The sequence below is a fragment of the Poeciliopsis prolifica genome, unplaced genomic scaffold, assembly GCF_027474105.1.
Source record: "Poeciliopsis prolifica strain line A6 unplaced genomic scaffold, Auburn_PproV2 SCAFFOLD069, whole genome shotgun sequence".
NCBI classification, from domain to species: domain Eukaryota; kingdom Metazoa; phylum Chordata; class Actinopteri; order Cyprinodontiformes; family Poeciliidae; genus Poeciliopsis; species Poeciliopsis prolifica.
Genome location: NW_026562444.1, coordinates 1,630,640 through 1,656,052, shown reverse-complemented (window position 1 = coordinate 1,656,052; position 25,413 = coordinate 1,630,640). Strand labels below are relative to the sequence as shown.

Genomic DNA, 25,413 nt, shown 5'->3' with positions numbered 1-25,413 from the left:
ACTGAGCAGCTGAAGCTGAGAGGAAGAGGAGGAGGAGGAGGAGGAGGAGGAGGAGGAGGAGGAGGATGAAGAGGATGAAGAGGAGGAGGAGGAGGAGGAGGAAGAGGAGGAGGAGGAGGAGGAGGAGGAGGAGGAGGATGAAGAGGAGGAGCTGGTCTGTTCCTGAACTCTAAAGAGACTCAAACTTCCTCCTTCAGCTCAACTCTCCAACATTAACTCTGCTCAACATGCTGTCTCTGCTCACATCTGGATTCACTCTGCTGGTTCTGATCACTGGATCAGGTTGGTTGGAGTCTTTCAGAGAATAATCTCATCCTTGTTGTTCTTCACTTACATCAGTTCTTTCTTCCTTCAGGTGTAAACTGCCAACAACTCACTGCAGCAAAGACTGAGGAGTTCAGTTCAGAGGGCAGCTCTGTTACTCTGACCTGCAGTTACTCCAACAAGATAGCTCTTGGTGATGATTTCTTTTGGTATCAACAAAATCCTGGAAAACCTCCAGAGTTCATCTACTACATCTCAGGGCTCAACAGCTCAAGATCAGCAGAGTCTCTGAAATCATCAACAAGATTCTCCACTTACCTGAGAGGAGAGAAGCACCTGGATCTGCTGATCTCCTCTGCTGCAGTGACAGACTCTGCTGTGTACTACTGCGCTGTGAGGCCCACAGTGACAGGAAACACCAGAACCCTGAACAAAAACCTGCAGTACTGCACAGCAGCCACTAGAGGGCCTCACTCCCTGTTTATCCACTAAAACCTGCAGTACTGCACAGCAGCCACTAGAGGGCCTCACTCCATGTTAAACCACTAAAACCTGCAGTACTGCACAGCAGCCACTAGAGGGCCTCACTCCCACTGGTTGTTGAGTCGTTGGACTGAAGACAAAGACAACAGAGACATGAAGCAGCAAAGATCAGAGACGGAGCTGCTGAGGAAGCAGAAACTCTCTGATTGGTTGAGTTGAAGTGGCCCCGCCCACTGACCTTCAGCTCCTCCATCATTTGTTCTTCCTTCATTGTTGATCTGCTGTGTGGCTCTCAGGACTCCAGACATGTTGCTCTCCCTCCTGTTGCTTCTGTCTCTCAGTAGAGGTCAGTTTAAGGTCAGGGATTCTGGTTCAGTCCAGCAGGAGACAACATGTGGGTCTGCTGTCCTGCACTGGGCCAGACGTCGTTCTGACCTTCAGGCTCCTGTTTGTCCTCTAGAAACAACATGGTTCCTGATCCTGGATCAGCAGCATCGTCTTCCTCCAGTGAGCTGAGCATCAGAGAGCTGACCCCGGCAGACGCGGCTCTCTGCTACTGCGCTCTGGAAACACAGTGATACAAAGTGGAGAAGAGGCTGTACAAAAACCTGAACACAGATATCTGACTCCTCTTCAAAGAGGAGGGAAGTGGTATTCACAGCTCAGCGTCATATCAGATGGATTCTGATCATCCTGCTTGATCAGAGTCGCTGTGGTTGCAGCTGCTAATCACTGACAGGCAGAATAAAGACGCCAGTAGAAATGCTACTTCCTCATTCAGTCCAGTTAGATTTCTCTTTCTGTAGACTTTTCTCCTCATCTTCAGACTCCTGCACTTGTTGGGTCAGAGTCTGAGAATCATCTAAATGAATGTTTCAGTAAGACAGAGAGGAAAACATGTTTCAGACACTATAAACATTTCCTAGTTGGCTCATCTGTTTGTTATTTTCAAACAATTTCCATTTCCAGACATTAGAAACCATTTTTAAAGAGAGCACAGCTAAAACCTTTTAACCTTCACTTCCTGAAACCAGAGAACTGCTAAATATTTTCCAGTCATATTTGACTCATTTGCCCCATGAAAGTGAAGGGAGTTTCTGGCACCGACTCTGAGTTCATGACTAAAGCATTGCAGGGAAACATTGTTTGGTGAAACCCAACAGCATCGCTAGTCCAGAGACGGAACCACCTGAACTCCAATTTACACAACTTACAAACCAACGTTTAAGGAAGAGACATTCTGTCAACTCAACACAGACAGGTTTCCATGCTTACCACAGTACTGAGGCTGGCCTAGTCAAAGTGTTCAATGACATGAACACAGACTGTGGAAGAACCACAGTGCTGGTTCTGGTTCTGTTGGACCTCACTATGGCAAGATGGCGCCGGTGTGTATGGCTGCTCGTCTGTCATTCTTACGTTTGACTTGTATCATCTACGGAACTGAATCTCTGCTGGCGTATGATCGCAACACACTGCTAGACCTCCAACCTTTGGTCCAGGATATGGTGTTATTTGATGTTGGTGACCAACAATCCTCGCCCCCCTTCTGTCGGAGATTCCGAGTCACCTGCTTCGGGTACCAGCGCTGCTTACACGGCGGAGACGTTATCGTTGTCGCGGTAGACGAAGCGGCCGGCTGGTGAAGCTGAAGTTCTTTCTGACGCACTGTCCTTGTTTTACCCGATCATCACGTGGATTATTTCTAGGCTCTCGATGCCTCCGCGTTTTTTGGATCCTGTTGATGTCTGTTTGGTGCCTGTGGCTGGAGTTGAAGCCCCTGCACCGCCGCCATTGCCCCTATATTTGCCGGCGGTGTCTTCAAAACCTGAGACCGCTGTGCCAGGTCTCCCAACCTGTTGAAGCCCATACTCCAGTTCCTGTCAGGTTTGGCCTAATAAACAGCAGGTCGCTTATGAACAAAACTTTTATTCTTCGGGACTTTTTCATTCATCAAAATCTGGATTTCCTGTGTGTGACTGAGACGTGGCTGAGTGTTGGTGAGTCCAGTGCTCTGTCTGAGCTTCTACCAGCGAACTGTTCTTATTTTAATTCACCTTCAGGGAGAGGAGGAGGCACAGCGACTGTTTCCAAACAGGACTATAAATGTAAGCAGTTTTCTACAGACGCCATTCCCCAGCTTTGAGTTCACGTCATTTGAGATGAGACACGTAAAGCCTGTCTTCTGTGCTGTGGTTTACCGGCCCCCCAAATATAATAAGGATTTTATTAGCGACTTTTCAGCTGGGATTATAACTAACTATGATCATGTTCTTATTGTTGGAGATCTCAATATACATGTGTGCTGTCCTGATAAGCCTCTGGTAAAGGACTTTTTAAACCTTCTGGACTCCTTTAACCTGGTACAGGCCGTATCTGGCCCGACACATGAGCGCGGACACACACTGGACCTGGTTATGTCCTGCGGTCTGCCTGTGGATCACCTGGAAATCTGTGACTCTGTGTTCTCAGATCACCTGCCTGTTTTATTCAGGGTTAGTTTGACACCTACTGCAGTTAAAACCCGTGCTGCCGCTCGGCGTTATCGGATTATTAACCCCTCCACGGCCACTCAGTTCTCTACTGCTTTTCTTCAACTTCATGGATCATCTGACTTCCTCCACTTTGATACTGAAGAGCTCTGGTCCTGGTTCTGTTCCTCCTGTCAAACAATCCTGGACTCGGTTGCTCCATTAAAAACTAGGCAACCAAAGATTAACCCTGAGCCTTGGTTTAATGACAGAACTCGTGCTGTAAGGAAGGAATGTTGCCGTGTTGAACGCAGGTGGAAGAAGGATAAACTGCAGGTTACTTTTCAAATTTTAACAGACTGTTGGCGACTCTAGCAGAGCACAGTTACAGAGGCAAAAAGGGAATATTTGGCTAATATTATCTCCTCAGACAGACATAACCCACGTGTCTTATTCAACACCATTGACTCTACTCCACAGAATGTCTGTTTGGAAGCTTCTCCTGACATGTGTGAGAATTTTCTGTGTTTCTTTATTGAGAAGGTTGGTAGTGCCAGGGCTCTTACCATAGCTCCTGACTCTGACCCCTCTGTGTCGCTCCCTCGCTCCGTTTCGGTCCCTCGCTCCGTTTCGGTCCCTCGCTCCGTTTCCGTCCCTCGCTCCGTTTCGGTCCCTCGCTCCGTTTCGCTCCCTCGCTCCGTTTCGCTCCCTCGCTCCGTTTCCGTCCCTCGCTCCGTTTCGGTCCCTCGCTCCGTTTCGGTCCCTCGCTCCTTTTCGGTCCCTCGCTCCGTTTCGGTCCCTCGCTCCGTTTCGGTCCCTCGCTCCGTTTCGGTCCCTCGCTCCGTTTCGGTCCCTCGCTCCGTTTCCGTCCCTCGCTCCGTTTCGGTCCCTCGCTCCGTTTCGGTCCTCGCTCCGTTTCGGTCCCTCGCTCCTTTTCGGTCCCTCGCTCCGTTTCGGTCCCTCGCTCCGTTTCGGTCCCTCGCTCCTTTTCGGTCCCTCGCTCCGTTTCGGTCCCTCGCTCCGTTTCGGTCCCTCGGTCCCTCGCTCCGTTTTGGTCCCTCGCTCTGCTGCTTTCACTCAGTTTGAGCCTGACTGTCTCACGTTTAGAGGATGTGGTTGGCCATATTCAGCCAGCAGGTTCCCCCCGTGATCCTGTCCCTCCACGACTTTTTAAAGATATTTTATCTAGCATAGTGCAGCCTGTTTGTGCAATTATAAATAGCAGTCTGTCCTCAGGTGTGGTCCCTGCTAGTTTTAAACATGCAGTAGTGCAGCCACTGCTTAAAAAACCTGACATTGATCCTTCTGTTCTGGCAAATTATCGGCCCATCTCGAAGCTGCCTTTTCTTTCTAAGGTTTTAGAAACAATTGTATACCATCAGCTGAAACAGTTTTTAGATGAAGATGGTATTCTGGAGGTTTTCCAATCAGGTTTTAAAACTCTTCATAGCACAGAATCTGCTTTAATAAGAGTTTTTAATGACATCCTTTCAGCATGTGATTCTGGTAATCATGTTCTGATTTTACTTGACCAAACTGCTGCCTTTAATACAGCCGACCACGACATTTTAATATCGTGATTACAGCTTATTGTAGGTATTGATGACACTGTTCTTAATTGGTTCAGGTCCAACCTGGAGGACAGAACATTTTCAGTAAATATTAGAGACTCTGAATCATCTACTGCTTCAATGTCATATGGTGTACCACAGGGCTCCGTTCTGGGCCCACTGCTTTTCTGTCTTTATTTACTGCCTGTGGGTTCTATCTTCAGCAAACATGGGATTTCATTTCATTGCCAGATTTATTTGCCCCTGAAGCAGAAAGATGTCCAGTCAATCAAACATCTCCTGGCATGTCTAGATGATGTTAAAGCTTGGTTGGCTTTGAACTTTTTACATTTTAACGAAAAGAATACAGAGGTGATGGTGTTCGGACCCAGTGGCTCCTGTGAGTCCTCCTCTGTTGACCTTTGACCCTTGGAGGTGCATTTTAAACCAGTTTATTTTAAACCAGTTTATTTTAAACCTGTTATTACAGATCTTGGTTTTAAGGTGGACAGTGATTTTAAATTGGACAGCCACATTAGAGCTGTGGTTAAGTCCAGTTTTTATCACTTAAGGCGATTGGCATCAGTAAAATCTTTTCTTTCCAGGCAGCATTTTGAAACAGTGATCCATGCTTTTATTTTGACTCGACTGGATTATTGTAACTCTCTATATCTGGGAGTCAGTCAGTCACTGCTCTCACGTCTGCAACTGCTTCAGAATGCGGCTGCAAGACTTTTGACAGGAACTGGAAAGAGAGAGCATGTGACCCTGTCTTGGCTTCACTTCACTGGCTGCCTGTTTATTTTAGGATCCGTTTTAAAATTTCTATGTTTGTTTTGAAATCGCTGCATGATCTTGCCCCGGCTTACCTCACTGAGCTTCTTCACCCTGACATACCTTATCGATCTCTTGGAGGAACCGAGATCTAGAAGGAAGCTCAGAGGGGACAGAGCTTTCTCTGTCGGGGTCCTAAGTTATGGATGACCTGCAGGTCAGAGGCCCCTTCACTGTCCACTTTTAAAGCTCATCTTAAAACCCATTTATTTCACTTGGCCTTCAACTCCAGTGAGATCTAGTTTCATATTGTAAGTTTGTTGTTTTAAACTGTATTTGTTTTTATCTATTTTATGTGCAGCACTTTGTTTCAGCTGTGGTTGTTTTAAAGAGCTTTATAAATAAAGTTGGTATGGTGTTTGGGCGGATTTACCTGGATTTCTGTTCCGAGCATCAGATGTGTGAATGTGTTTCCGGATCTCTTCATTCATTTCCATCCAGTCGTCATGTGAACTTTCAAAGAGAGAACAGTTACGTTATGAACAGCTGTAACGTTCAGGCAGCTGGACAACATATCTCAGAAACACGTCGTGGCTCTGGTAAGGCACAGACCCACCAGTGGAACTTATTCTGAAAACTTGTTTCCATCTTCAGGGTGTTGAACTCCAACCGGCGTCCTGCAACATTTAGATGAGCCTCTGCTGCACAACCTGAACAGAATAATGAGGTTGATGAAGCCGTTTCATTCCAGTGTTTTGAACCTGAGACTCACCTGCAGGACGGCCAGCAGCTCCAGAGAAGTTAATGATAGTATCAATGAAACTGAGGAGCTAATTTTGAATGTTGCTTTCTCTGTTGAAATGTGCATAAAAACCATTGAAGGAAAAACTGATGGTGTCTCTCTGCTTTGTTTCCTTCAAGGTGATAAGGGGCATTATTTGGCCAAAGCAACTTCAGAATCAACTGAGACATTTATAGAGGAGGATTTTAGAAATGTCTGAGGTTGTTTAGCTCTGGTTTTGGTTTTCTCACACCTGTGACTGTACCTGATCTGAACATCAATAAAAGGAAGCTGTGGCGTCTCCAGTGTTCTGCTGCCGGTTCACACCAAGCAGACTTATGTTTCTCTGCCATAAACCGATTATTGTTTCATTAAAATGGCTTTCATGGGACGCCCCAGCAGCAAACTCCACATATTTCTATCTTGGTTCATCTATAGCCGGGGGCCCAAAGGGGGTTCTGCAGGGCCGGAATCCTGCATGTTCAGTTCTCTCCCTGGAACCATCAACCTTTTCAGCAGATCCATTTTCTAACGAGCCATGACTGGATCCCGCTGCGTTAAACCAGGGAGAGACTAAAACATGAAGGATGGCGGCCCTCCAGGACCCACTTTGGGATCTAAACAGACAGAAAATCAAGAAGTGTGGTCAGCAGAACATTAATTGTTTTACTAAACCAGGTTCAATCAGCTGTAAGGGGAATTTAAATCCATCCTTTTGGACTAAATCACAGAATCTTAACCATCTCCAGAGGACATGCAGACTGGGTAACTTTTTCCTAAGGTTTGTAACAAGGAGGGTCTGCAACATCTGATCCTCCACCAGAGGGCGCCATGCTCCAGTAGGCGGCGCTCTCCTTGTGCTCTGTGCTCCAGCATTGTGTCAATAAGAAGTGGTGCTGTGAAGAGAACAATAGTCAGACTGAATGTTGAACATCAGCTGCTTTCTCCTGCTGATTTAAACCTTGTTGGACAGATGGAACATTGGCTGTGGATTATTCTGGCTGCTCTTTTCTCTGGTAAGATACAAAGATGTTTCCTCTACATGGAGTCTTTAAAGCTGCTGATTGTTCTCCTTTAATCAATCATCTTTATTGATCCGTCTCTTCCTCTGCATGTTCTGTTCTTCCCAGAGTGTAAAGGAGACTCAGTGAAGCAGACAGGAGGAGAAGTTGCTGCAGCAGCAGGAGAATCACTGACTCTGGGATGTACCTTTAAACCCAGTGGAGGAACTGATGCCTTGTTCTGGTACAAACAAGAAGAAAACAGTTTTCCAAAGTACATGCTTAAGCAATACTTCACAACGAGAGATAAAGCTCCAGAGTTCAACAACAACAGATTCAATGCAGAAATCAATGATAAGACATTCAACCTGACGATCCAGGATCTCCGTCTGACAGACTCTGCTGTGTACTACTGCGCTCTGCAGCCCACAGTGACAGGAAACACCAGAACCCTGAACAAAAACCTGCAGTACTGCACAGCAGCCACTAGAGGGCCTCACTCTGTTAACCCACTAAAACCTGCAGTACTGCACAGCAGCCACTAGAGGGCCACATACATCAGGTTACATTAACATGAGGTGCAGCAGCATCTTCATCTGGTTCCCTCCAACAGTTCAAACTGGGAGAAGTCAGTGGAAACCAGTGGAAGCAGTTAGGAAACCTACTGGTCTAACCAGTAGCTACTAGTGGATAAAGCACTCGGTTTAATAACCTGAGTCAAAGTGTTGATCCTCCTGGTTAAATAATACTTCAATAAAAGCAAATGTATTTCTGCCAAATTACTACCAAGTATGTGCTTTGAAAAACATTTCAGTAGTGAAAGTATTTAAAACTGGAGGCTTATTGGACACATGTATAACTCCAAATATATAATTATAGTGTGTTAGTGTTATACGGTGCTTTTCTGGTCTCTTTATGATGTCATGCAGTATTCAGTCAGCTTCAGTCGGTTCTGGACCCATCCGGGTCACCACATCTATATCTGATACCCGGCGAGGCTCGGTGAACCTTCATGCCCACGGACCACAACCTTGCTCAGCCAGGGATTTGAACCAGCACCTCTCAGCTCAGTTACTTTCTATTGTCACCAATTCAATGTGTTTCTAGAAACACATTTTGAAGTTTATTTGGTAGAAATCCATTAATAGAACAAGCGGACTAAGAGTCTGAAAGCCTAAAGTCTTCACTGAGTCGTGTTCATGTTCACATCAGGATCTAAACAACAGGAGAGCTGGAACTTTTGGTTTGTCCTCAGAAAACACTAGAAATAAAATGAACAGGTTGAACTCGTGGTGGATCAGAAACCGGCTGTGGATCTGAACAGCCCTGCATGATTGAGGATCTCCTGCTTCAGCTCGGCTGATTTCACTCTGAATCAGGCGGATGAAAGCAGAGAAACGTGGAAACCAGCCTGGAGGATGAGAGCTGGGAGACGCTGCTGCCTGGTCACCATGATTACCAGCATTTAACGCGCGGCTAGCATGTTGTCAGTTTTACTACAACTGTTTAACTTGACATGATATAATGTTACCAAACCGACATTAGTGAACGAGTCTTAATGACCCGTCAGCAGATAAATGATCCATAAATGATTAACGATATTAAAGCAATTTATTAAAGCTCTCAGTTACATATGTGGACTAAATAAGATAAAAATAAACACAGTGAGCAATAAGGGCTCCAGGACAAGGGTTTCCTAAAATGTATGTTTTTGTTATATAAGAAACAATTTAATATTTAGCAAGCAAAGACATGAAATGGAATAATTTGGTCATAATTGGCGGGAAACGAAGATGCAGCTGAACTGGGAAGTAGAGTTTTCCAGTTCAGTTGGTTTAACTGGGAAAAAACGAGATAAAAACATGATCAGTATTTTATCAATATAAATACTGTAAATAATTAGAATATTATATTCTGAGCTGCATTTAGCAGCTGCTGAGCGACGTGACGATGATCCGTAAGGAAACCCGAGCAGGACCAAAACGATTCTTCTTCTTCTTCATCTTCTTGGTTTTACTGGCGCTTGGCAACAAACTGGTAGTAGCTTTACTGCCACTTACTGGTATGGAGTGTGGTTCATGATGATATATATAAATATTCCACCAGAAAGACAAAAAACAAATCAATATATCCTACCTACACATATAATATATATATATATACACACATATGTAAATATACATACTTATACATAACTTTGTATTCTACCCTCTATCATTCACAAACACATCTACTATAATCAAATTCTATGAAATAGAGTTTTCTTTAAAAATAACTATTTGTTTATGTTTCTCCCCAAATTCTTCCTCTAAATATCTAATAATTTAATCTTTTCCTTATTACATGAAAACTCTCTTCTCTCTCTTTCATATTTATGACATTCTAGTTTAACATTCTCTATTGCTTCATATTTTCCACAGTAATTGTTTAAAATATGAAACATAGTTTATTAAAGTTATGCTTTTGAATTTTAAAAAGTGAATAAATAAGTCCTGTATGTTCAGATCTTAACCTTGTTGTGTCTTTTTCCTCCTTTCTTCTTTTTATAAAAGCATTTTCCTGTTTTTTCTGCATTCCTCCTGTTTGCCATTTTATCTGCCTTCTCGTTTCCTTCCACTCCAAAATGCTGGAATAATTACTATCAAACCAGATTTTATATTCTGAACAATGTATGCAAAATGTCCATCCTTCGATCTGATGGATTATATTTTAAACTTAATAATGCAGAGCCTGAATCTGAACATGTTACTACAATATATGTTTTTAATGCTATTATGACTTTTACTCATTGTAAAGCTAGTAATATTTCTCCTGTGTAAACTGAACCGTCTGTCATTCGTTTTCCTATTTTTATATTCAGTTCTGGTTCTACAAAAACTATTCCTAGTTATTATTGATGCATCTGTCTGGATTTGAATATATTGAGAATTGTTTAATTGATATAATTATCAATTATATATTGATAATTGTACTGAATAATTATCTATGATAAAATAGTTACGTTGTTTCTTTTCCATTATTGACATATCTATTGTTGCTCCTGGTAGAATCCACGCTGATATTATTGATGTTGGTTTTGATTCATTTCTAAATTCATTTCAAATTCTTTTTTTTTTTCAATTGTCCGTCCAAAACTCCTCATTTCTTCCCTTCTTTTTTCCCCAACATGGATTTATCCAACCAAGAGAGGAGAAGCAGCTTTCAGCATCTATGGACCAAAAATTTGGAACAAACTTCCAGAAAACTGTAAAACAGCGGAAACCCTGACTTTCTTCAAATCTCAAGTAAAAACGCACCTGTTTAGAGTTGCATTTGAAATGTAATATGTATGGATTTGATTTTGTGGATATGTATGTAATTTTTTTTTTTTTTTTTTTTTTTTTCCTGTTGTGGGCAACGGGGCCCGGCGAATACCCGTGGTTAAACGGACGGCGGAGTCCGGCGGTAACAGGCGCTCAAATTCCGTGTCAAAGGGAAGGGGGAAGAAAGGGAAAAAAGAGGGAAAAAAAAACCTTGATATTTTATTCTATGTTGCATGCCTTTGTGTTTTGTGTTTATGATGTAAAGCACTTTGAAATGCCTTGTAGCTGAAATGTGCTATACAAATAAAATTTGATTGATTGATTGACTATGAATAATAATAGTCTTTCTACTGATATTGTGATATTTTCTTCAGCTTTGCTGTGGATTTTGACTTGTTGTTTGTTCACTATCTTGTTTTCTGTTGCTTCACATTTTAGCTGCTGCTGCATAGTTTATGTTTTTAGTCATTTTAATTTGAATGATTTCTTTTTCCTTACTTCACATCCTCCATATGCATCTCTCTGTTTCCCTCCACAGTTACAAGTTCTTGTTCTTCACATCCTCCACATTTTGGACTCTGCTTCCTTTACAGACTGCTGCTATGTGACCTTTGACCTTTGAAACAATGAAGTGGTGCAGGGATGCAAGGAGAAAAATTATTTTGATGTTTCTTTTTCTTGAAATTCAATAAAGAAACTTCCTACTTTTTCTCCGTTTATTGTTTTTGACAATCTCTTCCAGTTTTTCACTTTTGCACCAACAATATTTCTCTTGATTTGATCAAGATCTTCATCCAGAGGGATGCCATAAATCACTCCTCTGATTTTTGTTTTCTTTTTCATTTCTCTTGACACCACAACGAGGCTGATGTTATCCTGTTCTTCCTGAGTTTTAATATTATTTTAAATTCATCCCTCACAACTTTCCTCCTAGCATTTCTTCCTCTGGACTATTTCCTTCCAGTTTTCGTTCACTGCACTAAATATCACTAATTCCCTCCTTCATCTATTTTATTTCTCCCCTTCCTCTCTCCAACCTTCACAATCCAAGTCTTCCTCATCTTCTCTCTTTATTTCAATCCAAACCATTCACATACCAGTTTTTTGCCCAAATGCAGCATGTTTTTGTGTTTCCCACGATGTTGCTGCAGCTGATGGTCTTCTTCTCCTTCCTGCAGCTGGTTTACAGCTGGACATCGCCACCTGCTGGCTGTGGCACATAAATTTGCTGGAGTGAAACAAAATGGACAAAAACAAGCTCAACACAACAAGAAACTTTAAATTCTTCTCAAACCCCGAAAACTGAACTTGGGTCGGGACTGAAGTAAATGTATTTGTTAGACATAAACATCGGGTTATATTTCACCATCCATCTGAATCTTTCTTTCTAACAATGATCCCAGTTTTTAAAGGTTTCTCTAATATTTCTGCAAACAGCAGGGAGCAGCAGGGAATGTTTGATCTGAAATCACTTTAGGATATTTTTTATGATGAGACAAACAGTTTATGCTTCCAACTGACCTAGAAATAAGATTATAGATCTTCAGACAAAATCCCAACAGCCTGGTTCTGATCAATACCTTAAATAAGAAAGTTTGTTATCCAACAAATATTTGCTTATTGACCCAAAACTCCAAATTTTTTCCTTGTTAGGATGGAAAAGTCCTCATGTGACTTCAATGAAGCAGCAGAGTCATAATGAGACAAAACTTTATCCAGACACTTTGCTCTGTTAACTTCTCCAGATTCAGAGGAGTCTTTATTTGAGGTATTTTATCATCTGAAATAAAACTTTATATTTCCATTAGAAAGCAGGTGAAGCTGAGAGGAAGAGGAGCAGGAGGAGGAGGAAGAGGAGCAGGAGGAGGAGGAATAAGAGGAGGAGGAGAAGGAGGAGGAGGAGGAGGAAGAAGAGGAGGAGGAGGAGGAGGAGGAGGAGGAGGAGGAGGAGGAGGAGGAGCTGGTGTGTTCCTGAACTCTAAAGAGACTCAAACTTCCTCCTTCAGCTCAACTCTCCAACATTAACTCTGCTCAACATGCTGTCTCTGCTCACATCTGGATTCACTCTGCTGGTTCTGATCACTGGATCAGGTTGGTTGGAGTCTTTCAAGAATAATCTCATCCTTGTTGTTCTTCACTTACATCAGTTCTTTCTTCCTTCAGGTGTAAACTGCCAACAACTCACTGCAGCAAAGACTGAGGAGTTCAGTTCAGAGGGCAGCTCTGTTACTCTGACCTGCAGTTACTCTAAAGGTTCAGCTAATTATTTATTCTGGTATCGACAAAATCCAGGAAAACATCCAGAGTTCCTGAAGTCTCACTCAACTTCAGGTGAAGCAGAACATCTGGACAGGATGACATTTATAGGAAGCAAAGAAGAAATGTCCATGACGATCTCCTCTGCTGCAGTGACAGACTCTGCTGTGTACTACTGCGCTCTGAGGCCCACAGTGACAGGAAACACCAGAACCCTGAACAAAAACCTGCAGTACTGCACAGCAGCCACTAGAGGGCCTCACTCCCTGTTAATCCACTAAAACCTGCAGTACTGCACAGCAGCCACTAGAGGGCCTCACTCCCTGTTAATCCACTAAAACCTGCAGTACTGCACAGCAGCCACTAGAGGGCCTCAGACTGTGTGGACCTGAGGCTTCTCTGTAGAAACTTTCTGAACCTCATGCAAAGCTGCTTCTGCTCCAGTTTGTGCAGCAGATCTAAGTGAATGGGAGGAACCGTTATAAGCCGCAGGTTGATGAGCGTCTGGACCTCTGCTGGTTCAAACCAGCTGCTGGATTAAGGCAGAAACTGAAGCCTCAAGACTAAATACCAAAATGAAGTTAATTATAGATGGTATTTAGATTGTTTATCAGAAATACAAATAATTAAAATTAAATGTATTTTGATTTTTTTATCAAAAATTTTATTCAAACTGGATAAAATTAACTCTGTTCAACATGTGCTATTATATTTTATCTAAACTGATGGGTTTTTTTGTTTCTATTTTCCTATAGTTTAAACAGAATCCAAGGTCTTGTAATGTTCAGAAAGACATTGTTAATGAGCCTGTAAATAATGTTTTAGCATCATTATATTTCTCTATTCTTGTATTGGTCTGTTCGTTATTTCTCTTTTTTTACCATATTGTATTTAAAGTGGGTTTCTGTGTCTGTGGTTTAATGGTTTACGTTTTTCTGTGTTGCTGTGTTTGAGCAGATTAATCTTGAAAAAGAGATTTTTAATCTCAGATATTTACCTGACTGAATAAAACAACCTATTCTGTCATATGATAAATTGTGTCCCATATTTAAATATGAATCATTCTGACCTGTGAAAACAACATGAAGCCTTACAGTGAATAACAAGCATGAGGTTTGATTCTGAAACATAAATTCTGATTATAGTTTTAATCTGTTAATATGAAACAACTAACAGATTAAAACTGGTAAAAAGAAAATGGCAGAGAGCTGTGACTGGCGTGTTCCTGCAGCCAGGCTCACTGGGACAAAATGACATTATTTATGATTTAAACATAAAATCTAGAACAGCTCGGGTTTAGGCGGTTCCTCCGCTCGCGGAGCGGATGAAGCCAGAAACGGATCAGCGGGTTTATGGAAGCTGTGATAAAACATTTTATCTCAGGCATGTTTTCTGTTTGCATCTTAAAACGACTCGGCTGAACTTTGGCGACCGGTTGATATCGTTTCCTTTCTGCAGAGCTCACAATGCGCCGGCACAGGTTTATCCACTTCATTAAAGTTCATTGGACACTTTTAAAACCCTAGAAATTAGAACACAGGATCCACTGAGTTGGTCTTTTGGCATTACAGGCGATGATTTATTATTACTGTGTGAAACTATTTATTAGATCAAAGTGTTGCCAAGCTAAATTGGGTCCATTGGAAAAAAGACGCTCCAATGAACTGCAAACGTAATAAAATCTGAAAACTAGAAAATGTGACGGTGAAACAGCTTTGCTGCCTTTTGTTTCGATCTGCAACCAAACCGATGAACCGGTTCCTGAATCAGTCACCTGGTTCAATACGAAGCTTCAGACGTCACAACCTGCTGCATCAACACAAGCTTCATAAAACCCTCCTGATTGGTCGACACGCTCCGAGGCCTCGGCACTGAAAACACGTCACGGCTTTTTATAAGCGTTTCATGATTCATCGCCAGGATTCCAGCTCCAGTCTGCATTTTGACTCCTCCAACTGCGTCGTGTTTCACTGCACAAACAGCCAAAACATTTTCAATTTGCTAGTGATTATAGTTTATCTTACAATATGATTAGAAGATTTGCTGCATGATTTCTTGTTGATAACATTCATGTCAGAGTATAATGGCGGATGGGATCAGCATCATTAATCCTCAGGTTATAAATAATACAAAACAATAGCAAATGAAACAGAAAGACCGGTTTGAAGAAACTCAGGTATTCACTGATTTTATAGTAAAATGCTTTAACTCAGCAGTTCAGACAAAAGAGGGTAAATCAGCTGCCATGGGATATTTTTGTGATTAGTTTAAGTAATTAATAACAAGCAAATCCACATTAAATCCACATTAAATCCAGATTAAATCCAGGTCAGGTTGTCAGAGGAAGCAGAGCTGACTGTCTGCTGAAGCTGAGGAAGAGGAGGAAGAGGAGGAAGAGGAGGAGCTGATCTGATCCTGATCTCTAAAGAGACTCAAACTTCCTCCTTCAGTTCAGTTCAACTCTCCAACATCAACTCTGCTCATCATGGACAATTATGGTCTGTCTCTGCTCATCGCCTCTCTGCTAACAGGTCAGATTCCGTCTAGACGCTCTGATCTACTGAAATGTTCATGAAAACTTTTGTAACTGAACAGATTTTTCTTCCTCCAGGTATCAGTTGCGATCAACCGACTCCCCGGCAGAATGAAGTGTTCGAAGTAGTCAGCAGCTTTGTCCCTCTGAGCTACGCTTTATCCAAACCAGCAGTTAATGATTATTTCTTCTGGTACCGACAATATCCTGGAAAACCTCCAGAGTTCCTGATCTCCCACACAGCAAAAGGAGGAGAATTATCTCAGCCGCCTCCTGGTTTCTCCATTGGAGTGAATGAAACTCAAACCCAGATGGATCTGCTGATCTCCTCTGCTGCAGTGACAGACTCTGCTGTGTACTACTGCGCTGTGAGGCCCACAGTGACAGGAAACACCGGAACCCTGAACAAAAACCTGCAGTACTGCACAGCAGCCACTAGAGGGCCTCACTCCCTGTTAATCCACTAAAACCTGCAGTACTGCACAGCAGCCACTAGAGGGCCTCACTCCCTGTTAACCCACTAAAACCTGCAGTACTGCACAGCAGCCACTAGAGGGCCTCACTCCCTGTTAATTTACTAAAACCTTCACAGGTCCGTAAGATGGGTTTGTGCTTGATAAAAATGTTATTTTATTTATATTAGCCTTCCTGTAGGTGTTTTTAATTCCACATGTCACAGAGGGATGTTGCAGACAAATACATATACACTCTTTGTAAGAATCTAGTTTCCCTAAAATTGCAAAAATTCATATGACGTGTTGCCCTTAGACTTTAGACTCCTTTATTGTCCATTAAACTTACATAAAATGGAAATTTATCTTTGGCAATGGCACAAGAAAAACACAACACAACACACATCACAGTGGCCACAAAACTGCATGTACAATGAACAAACAAGATCTGTAAAATGAAATCAAGTCATACTACTCTACTCATGTCATTCAGTTAAATATTAAAACCCATTTAAAATTTACTATTCTACTGCTAAAAGAGCACACAGAACTTCTACACTGAGTCACAATGCACTGTGTTACTGTGTGAAATTTAAATTCAGTGGAATACTACTAACAGACTTAGAGAGCACATAAACTTATCTATTCTCAATTAATATAGTCAGATTTTTATTTAGAATATCCACAGCTGATGGAACAAATGATCGCTTGTAGCCATTCCTCCTTGCCATTGGGACTTTAAATCTACGTCCACATGGCAGCAACTGGAGAGCACAATGAAGAGGATGAGTCGGGTCCAGATAGGATGAGTCGGGTCCAGATAGGATGAGTCGGGTCCAGATAGGATGAGTCGGGTCCAGATAGGATGAGTCGGGTCCAGATAGGATGAGTCCGGTCCAGATAGGATGAGTCGGGTCCAGATAGACTTGATGTGCCTTCTTTGTTAAGGCCCGCATGTACAAATGTGAAAGTTGTTTAAGTCCAATAATCTTTCCAGCCTGGTTGACGATCTGTCCCAGTTTGTTCTTTTGTTTGACGGAGAGGTACCCATACCATGACACCATGTTGAATGTCAGCACACTCTCGGTCAAGGACTTGTAGACCATGGACATGGTGCGCTTACTGGTGTTAAGGCCCCTGAGTCTTCTCAGGAGAGCCAGGCGCTGTCTACCTTTTTTAAATGTGTAATCCACATGGTCTTAAAACTGCAGGTGACTGTCTATGACTGTCCCAAGGTATTAAGGTATCCACCTCCTGACCCTTCATGCTGATTGGCCTGAAGGTGTGCCCCGGGTCTTTATTGCCTCCCTTCTTGTTGCTTCCTAGCCACATCTCCATGGTTTTGGAGACATTAAGGTCCAGGAAGCTGCTGTCAAACCATGCAGATAAGGTGTTAATATACTGCAGATAGGGGGAGGTATCTGCTTCCCATAGGCAGGCAATTAGAGCCACATCATCTGCGTACTTAATGAGGGAGAGGTCATCAGTTTGACACTGTAGCTCATTGGTGTACATGGAGAAGAGCAAAGGTGAGAACACACATCCTTGGGGAACTCCTGTGTTGAGGACCAGAGAGTCAGAGAGGAATTTCTTAATGCACACACGCTGGGGTCGATCGCTCAAAAAATCCCTGATGAGGAGAACCAGACCAGCAGACCTTAATGGTTCTGATGAGTTAGAAAATGGGATCAGGTTCAGCCGCAATAATTTAGAAAATGTAAAGGACTGGATAATCTGCTGTTTTAGCACATGTAGGTGTGTTCAAGTGTGTGTGTGTGTGTGTGTGTGTGCGTGTGTATGTGTATGTGCTGGTTTAGCTATCATTATATGAACTTAATCTTGTCAAACAACTAACATTGTGTGGACATTTATTTATTTTGCCATGTCCACACAATAAAAACATAATTTTTGAGTTAGGTGTTGGTATTAAAGTGGGAATTAAATGAAGCTGAGAGGAGGAGGAGGAGGAGGAGGAGGAGGAGGAGGAGGAGGAGGAGGGGAGGAGGAGGAGGAGGATGAAGAGGAGGAGGAGGACAAAGAGGAGGAGGAGGAGCTGGTCTGTTCCTGAACTCTAAAGAGACTCAAACTTCCTCCTTCAGCTCAACTCTCCAACATTAACTCTGCTCAACATGCTGTCTCTGCTCACATCTGGATTCACTCTGCTGGTTCTGATCACTGGATCAGGTTGGTTGGAGTCTTTCAGAGAATAATCTCATCCTTGTTGTTCTTCACTTACATCAGTTCTTTCTTCCTTCAGGTGTAAACTGCCAACAACTCACTGCAGCAAAGACTGAGGAGTTCAGTTCAGAGGGCAGCTCTGTTACTCTGACCTGCAGTTACTCCAAAGGTTCAGCTACTTATTTATTCTGGTATCAACAAAATCCAGGAAAACATCCAGAGTTCCTGAAGTCTCACTCACCTTTCGGTGGAGCAGAACATCTGGACAGGATGACATTTATAGGAAGCAAAGAAGAAATGTCCATGACGATCTCCTCTGCTGCAGTGACAGACTCTGCTGTGTACTACTGCGCTCTGCAGCCCACAGTGACAGGAAACACCAGAACCCTGAACAAAAACCTGCAGTACTGCACAGCAGCCACTAGAGGGCCTCACTCCCTGTTAATCCACTAAAACCTGCAGTACTGCACAGCAGCCACCAGAGGGCCTCACATCGTTCTCTAGTTCTTTAACTTCCAAGGAATGAGTCTGGTTCTGGTTCTGGGTCAGTCTCTGGCTGGTTTCCTTCAGCAGCGTTTCCTTTGTGCTGATTGGTCCGTCTATTTCAGATCTGAGCCTGGTGGTGGTGGCAGCATGATGTGGGACTGTTGTCACCATTTCACCCCTACAGTCACCTGAGCATTTCTGACCATCTTCCTCCCAGTATGACCATAGTGGGCTCATCTGGTGGATGTTTCAGGCATCTCAAACTGGTTCCTAAACTGGAAGGATCACTAAAAAGCTGGATCTTAAACAATCAGAGTCGCTGAAACCTGATCACCAGAACCAGTCTCAGATGTTTCTGGTTCGCTGCAGCACCGACTCACTAACTTCAGCTGGTTTCTCAGTCAGAAATCTCCTCACTGGCTGAACCTTCAGCAACAACCAGTTTCTCTCTGGCTCCTCCCACCACTGCTGAGCTCAGCCAATGAGAAGGCTCGTCTCTGCAGAGCTAAAAGCAGCTTGATGATGACGATGAAGGTCTGTTAGTCTTCCTTCTGCTGCAGTGGATCATCTCTGTTGATCTCATGTCTGACCTGAACTCCTGGAACATGTTGCTTCACCTCCTGCTCTTCTCTCTCTGCATCGGTGAGTATCAGAACCGAGAGAAGCTCTGATCTTCTCTCTGGATCTCACTGCGACCACATGTGGATGGAAGAGCCTCTGAGTCTCCTGACGCCTGAGTCTACTGCAGACTGACTGACATGAACCATCATTTTACAGCCATGGGCTCCATGAACACCGTCACACAGGAGCAGAGGGAACACGCCGCTTCAGAGGGAAAACCCACCAGTTTGAGCTGCGACTATACTGGTTCCATCTATAATGTCCAGTGGTATCGACAGCGGCAGAGATCCAGACCAGAGTTCCTGCTCTCCATCACAGAGTCGGGATCGATCCATCCAACTCGCTCCGATTTCTCCGCTCACATCGATAAAACTCAGAAACAAGCAAATCTGCTGATCTCCTCTGCTGCAGTGACAGACTCTGCTGTGTACTACTGCGCCGTGTCGCCCACAGTGACAGGAAACACCGGAACCCTGTACAAAAACCTGCAGTACTGCACAGCAGCCACTAGAGGGCCTCACTCCCTGTTAATCCACAAAAACCTGCAGTACTGCACAGCGGCCACTAGAGGGCCTCCCTCCCTGATAATCCACTAAAACCTGCAGTACTGCACAGCAGCCACTAGAGGGCCTCACTCCCTGTTAACCCACTAAAACCTGCAGTACTGCACAGCAGCCACTAGAGGGCCTCACTCCCTGTTAATCCACAAAAACCTGCAGTACTGCACAGCAGCCACTAGAGGGCCTCACTCCCTGATAATCCACTGGTTGTTGAGTCTTTGGACTGAAGACAAAGTCATGAAGCAGGAAAGATAGGACAGCTGCTGCTGTGGAGGCAGAAAACTGTGATAATTCTGTAATTATGTTTCATTTTGTTGACATAAATATTAGTTATTAGTTCAGGTTACCATTTCTTCAAACGGACTGAGGTTTGATCCATCAAGCAGGATGATGAATGTAGAGCGAAATCCTCTGGTTCTCTGGACCTGATAAAGCGTTATAGAAGTTTAGCTCCACCTGCTGGTAAGAAGTTTGTCTTAAACAGAGAATGACCCGGTAGCTTTTACTCTTTGAGTCTTTCTGAAATTAATCACCAGATGTAGTTTGGCTGTGATTGGTTGATACATGAATCCAAATAAAACATACAAGAACTATATCCACAGTGATATACAGATTATTTAAAATTGAGTCATGATGAAATGATGCAAAGTTGAATTAACAGCATCAGCATGCAGAGCCTGCTGCAAGGAGGATTTCTCCCCTTTCGTGAGGAGCTCTTCTCAGTGTGATCTGTAAATCAGCTTTTTGATTGAATTAAAATTGTGAAAAAAATCTTTATTTTTAAATTTTAGAAAGTCTATTTTCTCAGATAACATCACTGGGTGATGAAATGGGCCCTGATCAAATGCTGCAGTCGTTTTCTCCACAGAAATACAGTCTGACAAGAAAACCTGTTCATATGAACTCTTTAAACTCTGTCTTTACGTTTATACATATTGCTTCCTCTGCAATGCTAAGAAACAAATACAATGTAACTGGGTTAGGATATACTTATTTCCATACTTATTGAGGAAATTGAGGCTCATTGAGGAAAACCGGTGAGAGAGAGAGGAGGAGCCACACTGGAAAGTTTCAGTTCCAGTTTCCAGAAATGAAAGTAAAATGAGTGAAGAACAGCAGAGCTGCAGTCGAGACTAATTTCTCTGTCTGTGTTCATTTCTTCCTTCTCAGTAACTGCCCCATTCAGCGGTGAGTACAGATGATAATATTCACTGTTTCAATCAGCAGCAATCTGGGAATAATCTTCTCATTGCTTTCAGAAACTCAGATTTTAATCTAATATTTATTTTCCATGTGTTGTTCTTAACCAACATGTTGGTTTAGGATTTTATTCCAACTAAAAATAAAGAATTATGCCATCAGCAGTTCAAATGTCAGTTTAATTTATCTTCAGCTGATGGAATAAGGAAGTGATGTGAGCGGCTCACAAGAAGAAAAGGTTAAGAGGTCAAGCTAAGGGCTTACTGTGTGGCTGGAGAGGAGCAGTGAGGGTACCTGGAGTACCTGTGCAGGTGTCTAACCTGTTCAATAACATCAGAGAAAGAGAAAACAATGGAGAAGAAGTGAGCTGGTGCCAATTATCAAGAGCAAGGAAGATGCACAGAGTCCTCAGCCAGACTCAGGTTGACATCGGTGAGCAACCGTCGCGTTTCATGTCAAGAAAATGTTCTACAGATGCAATCTTTGCTTTGCACATGTTGATAGAGAAGTCCAGAGAACGTCAGAGGAGCTGCATTGTGTTTTTATAGATCTAGAAATGACAGAATTGCTAGAGAGGAACTGTGGTTCTGCATGAGGAAGTCTGGAGTAGGAGAGAAACATGATGGAGTGGTAAAGGATGTGGATGTGAGACTGTGGTGAGGTGTGCTGTCGGAGGGACAGAGGAGTTCAGAGTGGCAGTGAAACCTCCACTTTGGCTCTGAGCCTTTCCTGTTTGCTGTGGTGATGGACAGGTTGATGAAGGAATCTCCATGGACTGTGATGTTTGCAGATGATGTTGTGATCTGAGGTGAGAGATAGAGAGGAGTGAAGGTGAGATGTATGAAGACAGAACGAGAGGGACTCAGGTGGAGATGAGTCTCTGCTGCGACCCTGACAGGGAAAAGCCAAAAGGAAAAGAAGAAAGCAGATTGAGCTTCAGTTGAAAACAGGAAGACTCCTCCCAGTTTAAAGTTTACAGAAAGACTCTCCCTGTTGGAATAATCACAGTAAATAATTCTGATGAGATAAAATGTTATTTTATGATAAATCAGAGCAAAGTCCAGCGGGAGGCACTGCCACCTGTCCAGGTTCTTACGGACTGTACTTCCTGTTTATGCAAATCATTTTACTGGTACTGACAGACGCCAGTCATAGAAATCATATCAGAGTTATTGCTCCGAGTTTAATTATTAAAAAACAAAAACAAAACAAAAGTCCAAAGACTGTGATTTATAAAAACAGGGAAAAGAAGTCAGACCAGCCTACTAAGAGTCTAAAGAACTAAAATAGTCCACAAATTATTGTCATTTTAGAATCGCCTTTAACAAAATAATTCATTTTCTGGAATTTTCAGAAAGATAATTTCCAGAGAAATCATCTTTCCTCTCTTTTGGCATGATGGCTTAAGGATTGAATCTCTGCTTTTTGCGGATGATGTGGTCCTGTTGGCTTCACCAGGTCGTGACCTACAGCTTCCACTGGGGCAGTAAACAGCCGAGTGGGAAGCGCCCAGGATGAGGATCAGTGCCTCCAGAGCTGAGGCCGTGGTCTGGAGCCGGAAAAGGAAGAGTGCTTCTCCGGGTCGGGGGATGTCCTGCTCCAAGACGAGGAGTTCAAGTATCGCAGGATCTTGTTCATAAATGGGGGAAACATGGAGCGGAAGATTAACCGGCGGATTGGCCTGGCTCTATTTGTCGGTTGATCTACATTACTACCCTGATCTATGATCATGAGCTTTGGGCCATTTCTGAAAGAACAAGGTCACGGATACAAGCGGCTGAAATGCGTTTCCTCTGTCTGGGCTCCCTGAGAGAGAAGCTCAGTCATCTGGGAGGGACTCAGAGTAGAGCTGCTGCTCCTCCACATGGAGAGGAGCCAGTTGAGGGGTACCTGGTTAGGATGGAGGCTCCCTGGTAAAGAGTTTATGTCCCACTAGGAGGAGGCCCAGAGGAAAACCTCAGACACTGCAGGGACGATGTTTCTCTGCTGGTCTGGGATCGGCTTGAGATTCCCCTGGAAGAGCTGGGAGAGAGAAGTGTGGACCTCTCTGTTACTCCTGCTGAAATCCCCCTTCATGGAACCTGATCAGAACATCTCAGACCTCCCGATCAGATCATCTGCTAATCACTGATCTGTGTCTCCTGTCCTCAGGTTCAGACATGTCTTCTGGCAGCAGCCCGCGGTCTGAGGATCAGTTTCTCTGCTCTCCATCTGTCTGGATGTGTTCACTGATCCAGTCAGCACACCATGCGGACACAACTTCTGCAAGACCTGCATCACCCAGCACTGGGACGGAGACGGCCCCTACAAATGTCCTCTGTGTAATGAAGGTTTCACCTGCAGACCTCAGCTGAGAGTCAACACCTTCATCAAAGAGATGGTTGATCAGTTCAGACATGAAGCTCAGCAGGGAGCCAGCAGCAGCAGCTCGGAGCAACAAGCTGCTAAACCAGGAGAAGTTCCCTGTGACGTCTGCACTGGACCCAAACTGAAGGCCCTGAAGTCCTGCATGGTGTGTCTGACCTCCTACTGCCAGACTCACCTGGAGCCTCACCTGGCCGCTCCACGTCTGAAGAAACACCAGCTGATGGAGCCCATGGAGAACCTGGAGGACAGGATGTGTCTGCAGCACGATAAACCTCTGGAGCTGTTCTGCAGGACCGACCAGACATGCGTCTGCTCACTCTGCTCTGTTTCAGACCACAAGAACCACCAGCTGGTTCCTCTGGGAGAAGAATCTGAAGGAAAGAAGGCAAAGCTGAGGAAGACGGAGGCTGAAGTTCAGGAGACGATCCAGGAGAGACGACTGAAGATCCAGGAGATCAGAGAGTTGCTGAAGATCAGTAGAGATGCTGCAGACAGAGAGAAAGCAGAAGCTGTTCAGGTCTTCACGGCTCTGATGGAGTCTGCTGAGAGACGCCTGAAGGAGCTCCTCAAGGAGATCCAAGGCAAACAGGAAACTACAGAGAAAGAGGCTGAAGGCTTCATCACAGACCTGGAACAGGAGATCTCTGAGCTGGAGAAGAGGAGCTCTGAGCTGAAGCAGCTCTCACAGGATGAAGATCACCTCCACCTCCTGCAGAGCTTCTCCTATCTGACAGATCCTCCACCTGTCAAGCACTGTGTAGAGGTCAGAGTTCATCCACCATCATATGAGGGCACTGTGGTGAGAGCTGTGGCTCTGGTTGAGGAAGACTTCAGGCAGAAGATTAGCAAGTTGCTAGCAGAAGAGCTGAAGAGGGTCCAGCAGTTTGCAGTGGATGTGACTCTGGATCCTGATGCGGCTCATCCTAACCTCATCCTGTCTGGTGATGGAAAACAGGCCAAACATGGAGATGTGAAGAAGAATCTTCCAGACAATCCACAGAGGTTTTCTCACTGTGTTTCTGTTTTAGGACAGCAGAGTTTCTCCTCAGGCAGATTTTACTTTGAGGTTCAGGTTAAAGGAAAGACTAACTGGGCTTTAGGAGTGGTTAGAGAATCTGTTGACAGGAAGGGAACCATCAACCTCAGTCCTCAGAAAGGTTTCTGGACTTTCTGGTTGAGAAATGGATATGAGTACAAAGTTGGTGCTGGACCTTCAGTCCGTCTGCATCTCCATCCTGGTCCAGAGAAGGTGGGGGTGTTTGTGGATTATGAGGAGGGTCTGGTCTCCTTCTATGATGTAGATGCTGTAGATGTGATTTACTCCTTTACTGGCTGCTGCTTCAAGGAGAAACTCTACCCGTTCTTCAGTCCTGGTCTTAGTGATGGAGGTAAAAACTCATCTGCCCTGATCATCTGTCCTGTTCATCAGACTCATTGATCTGCTGAATCTTGAGAGGTGAGCTGGAAACATCCTCTGCAGGAATTCAACAGTTCTGATCATTTTCTGCAGCTCGTTCTGATTCTGTGTTTCTGCAGGTTTTATCTTCTCCCTTCAGCTTCTAAAATCACCAGCTCATTATTTCTTCTTGGATTTTTTCATGTAACTATTTGAAAGTGTGTCTGAGTTTGAATCTTCTCTTTGTAATCTCCACTGTGACCTTGATGATGAGATGCTGATAACTGATCGCTGCGTTCAGAAAGTTTAATCTGGAGACTAAAGTGACTTTAGACACTAAACTACTAGTTAGTGTCTTAGTAGATAGAAGAACTGCTTCCTTCTAATGATCATTCTGATGTATAGAAAGAAAACCTTTAAGACTTTATAAGACTAATGTGATCAGAGTTGTAGTTCTAAAAGTTTTGGATCTGAAATAAAACGCCATATAATCCAACTGGAGTTTGTTTCATCTTAATCCTGGAAGTTTGCAGTTTTAGAATCTTTAAAATGCAGATCGAGCAGCAACTCTGGGAAAAAGGTGCCAAATCATTTTGGATCATTGACTTTTCAGTTTGCGTGTCAAATGGACATTCAAGGCTCCAAACACTGTCCAACTCTTGGGACCTAAAGGGGATGCTGGAGCTCCAGTTTACTCAAATGGGCTGACTGGGCAACATCTGCCAGCATTCATTGCTC

At 43.6% G+C, this 25,413-nt stretch overlaps 1 protein-coding gene across 1 annotated transcript in view; it reads left to right on the top strand.

Moving 5' to 3' along the window:
* The window catches only part of LOC129351669 (uncharacterized), a 38,302-nt gene extending 13,131 nt beyond the window's left edge, over positions 1–25,171 (top strand). The window contains 10 exon segments of the mRNA XM_055020610.1: positions 83–130; positions 198–282; positions 356–627; positions 12,530–12,589; positions 12,633–12,717; positions 15,333–15,413; positions 15,494–15,705; positions 19,092–19,173; positions 23,064–23,116; positions 23,119–25,171. Of these exon segments, the coding sequence (XP_054876585.1) occupies positions 83–130; positions 198–282; positions 356–627; positions 12,530–12,589; positions 12,633–12,717; positions 15,333–15,413; positions 15,494–15,705; positions 19,092–19,173; positions 23,064–23,116; positions 23,119–24,717 (2,577 nt within the window). The 3' untranslated portion in view covers positions 24,718–25,171.
* Positions 25,172–25,413: the final 242 nt, after the last annotated feature.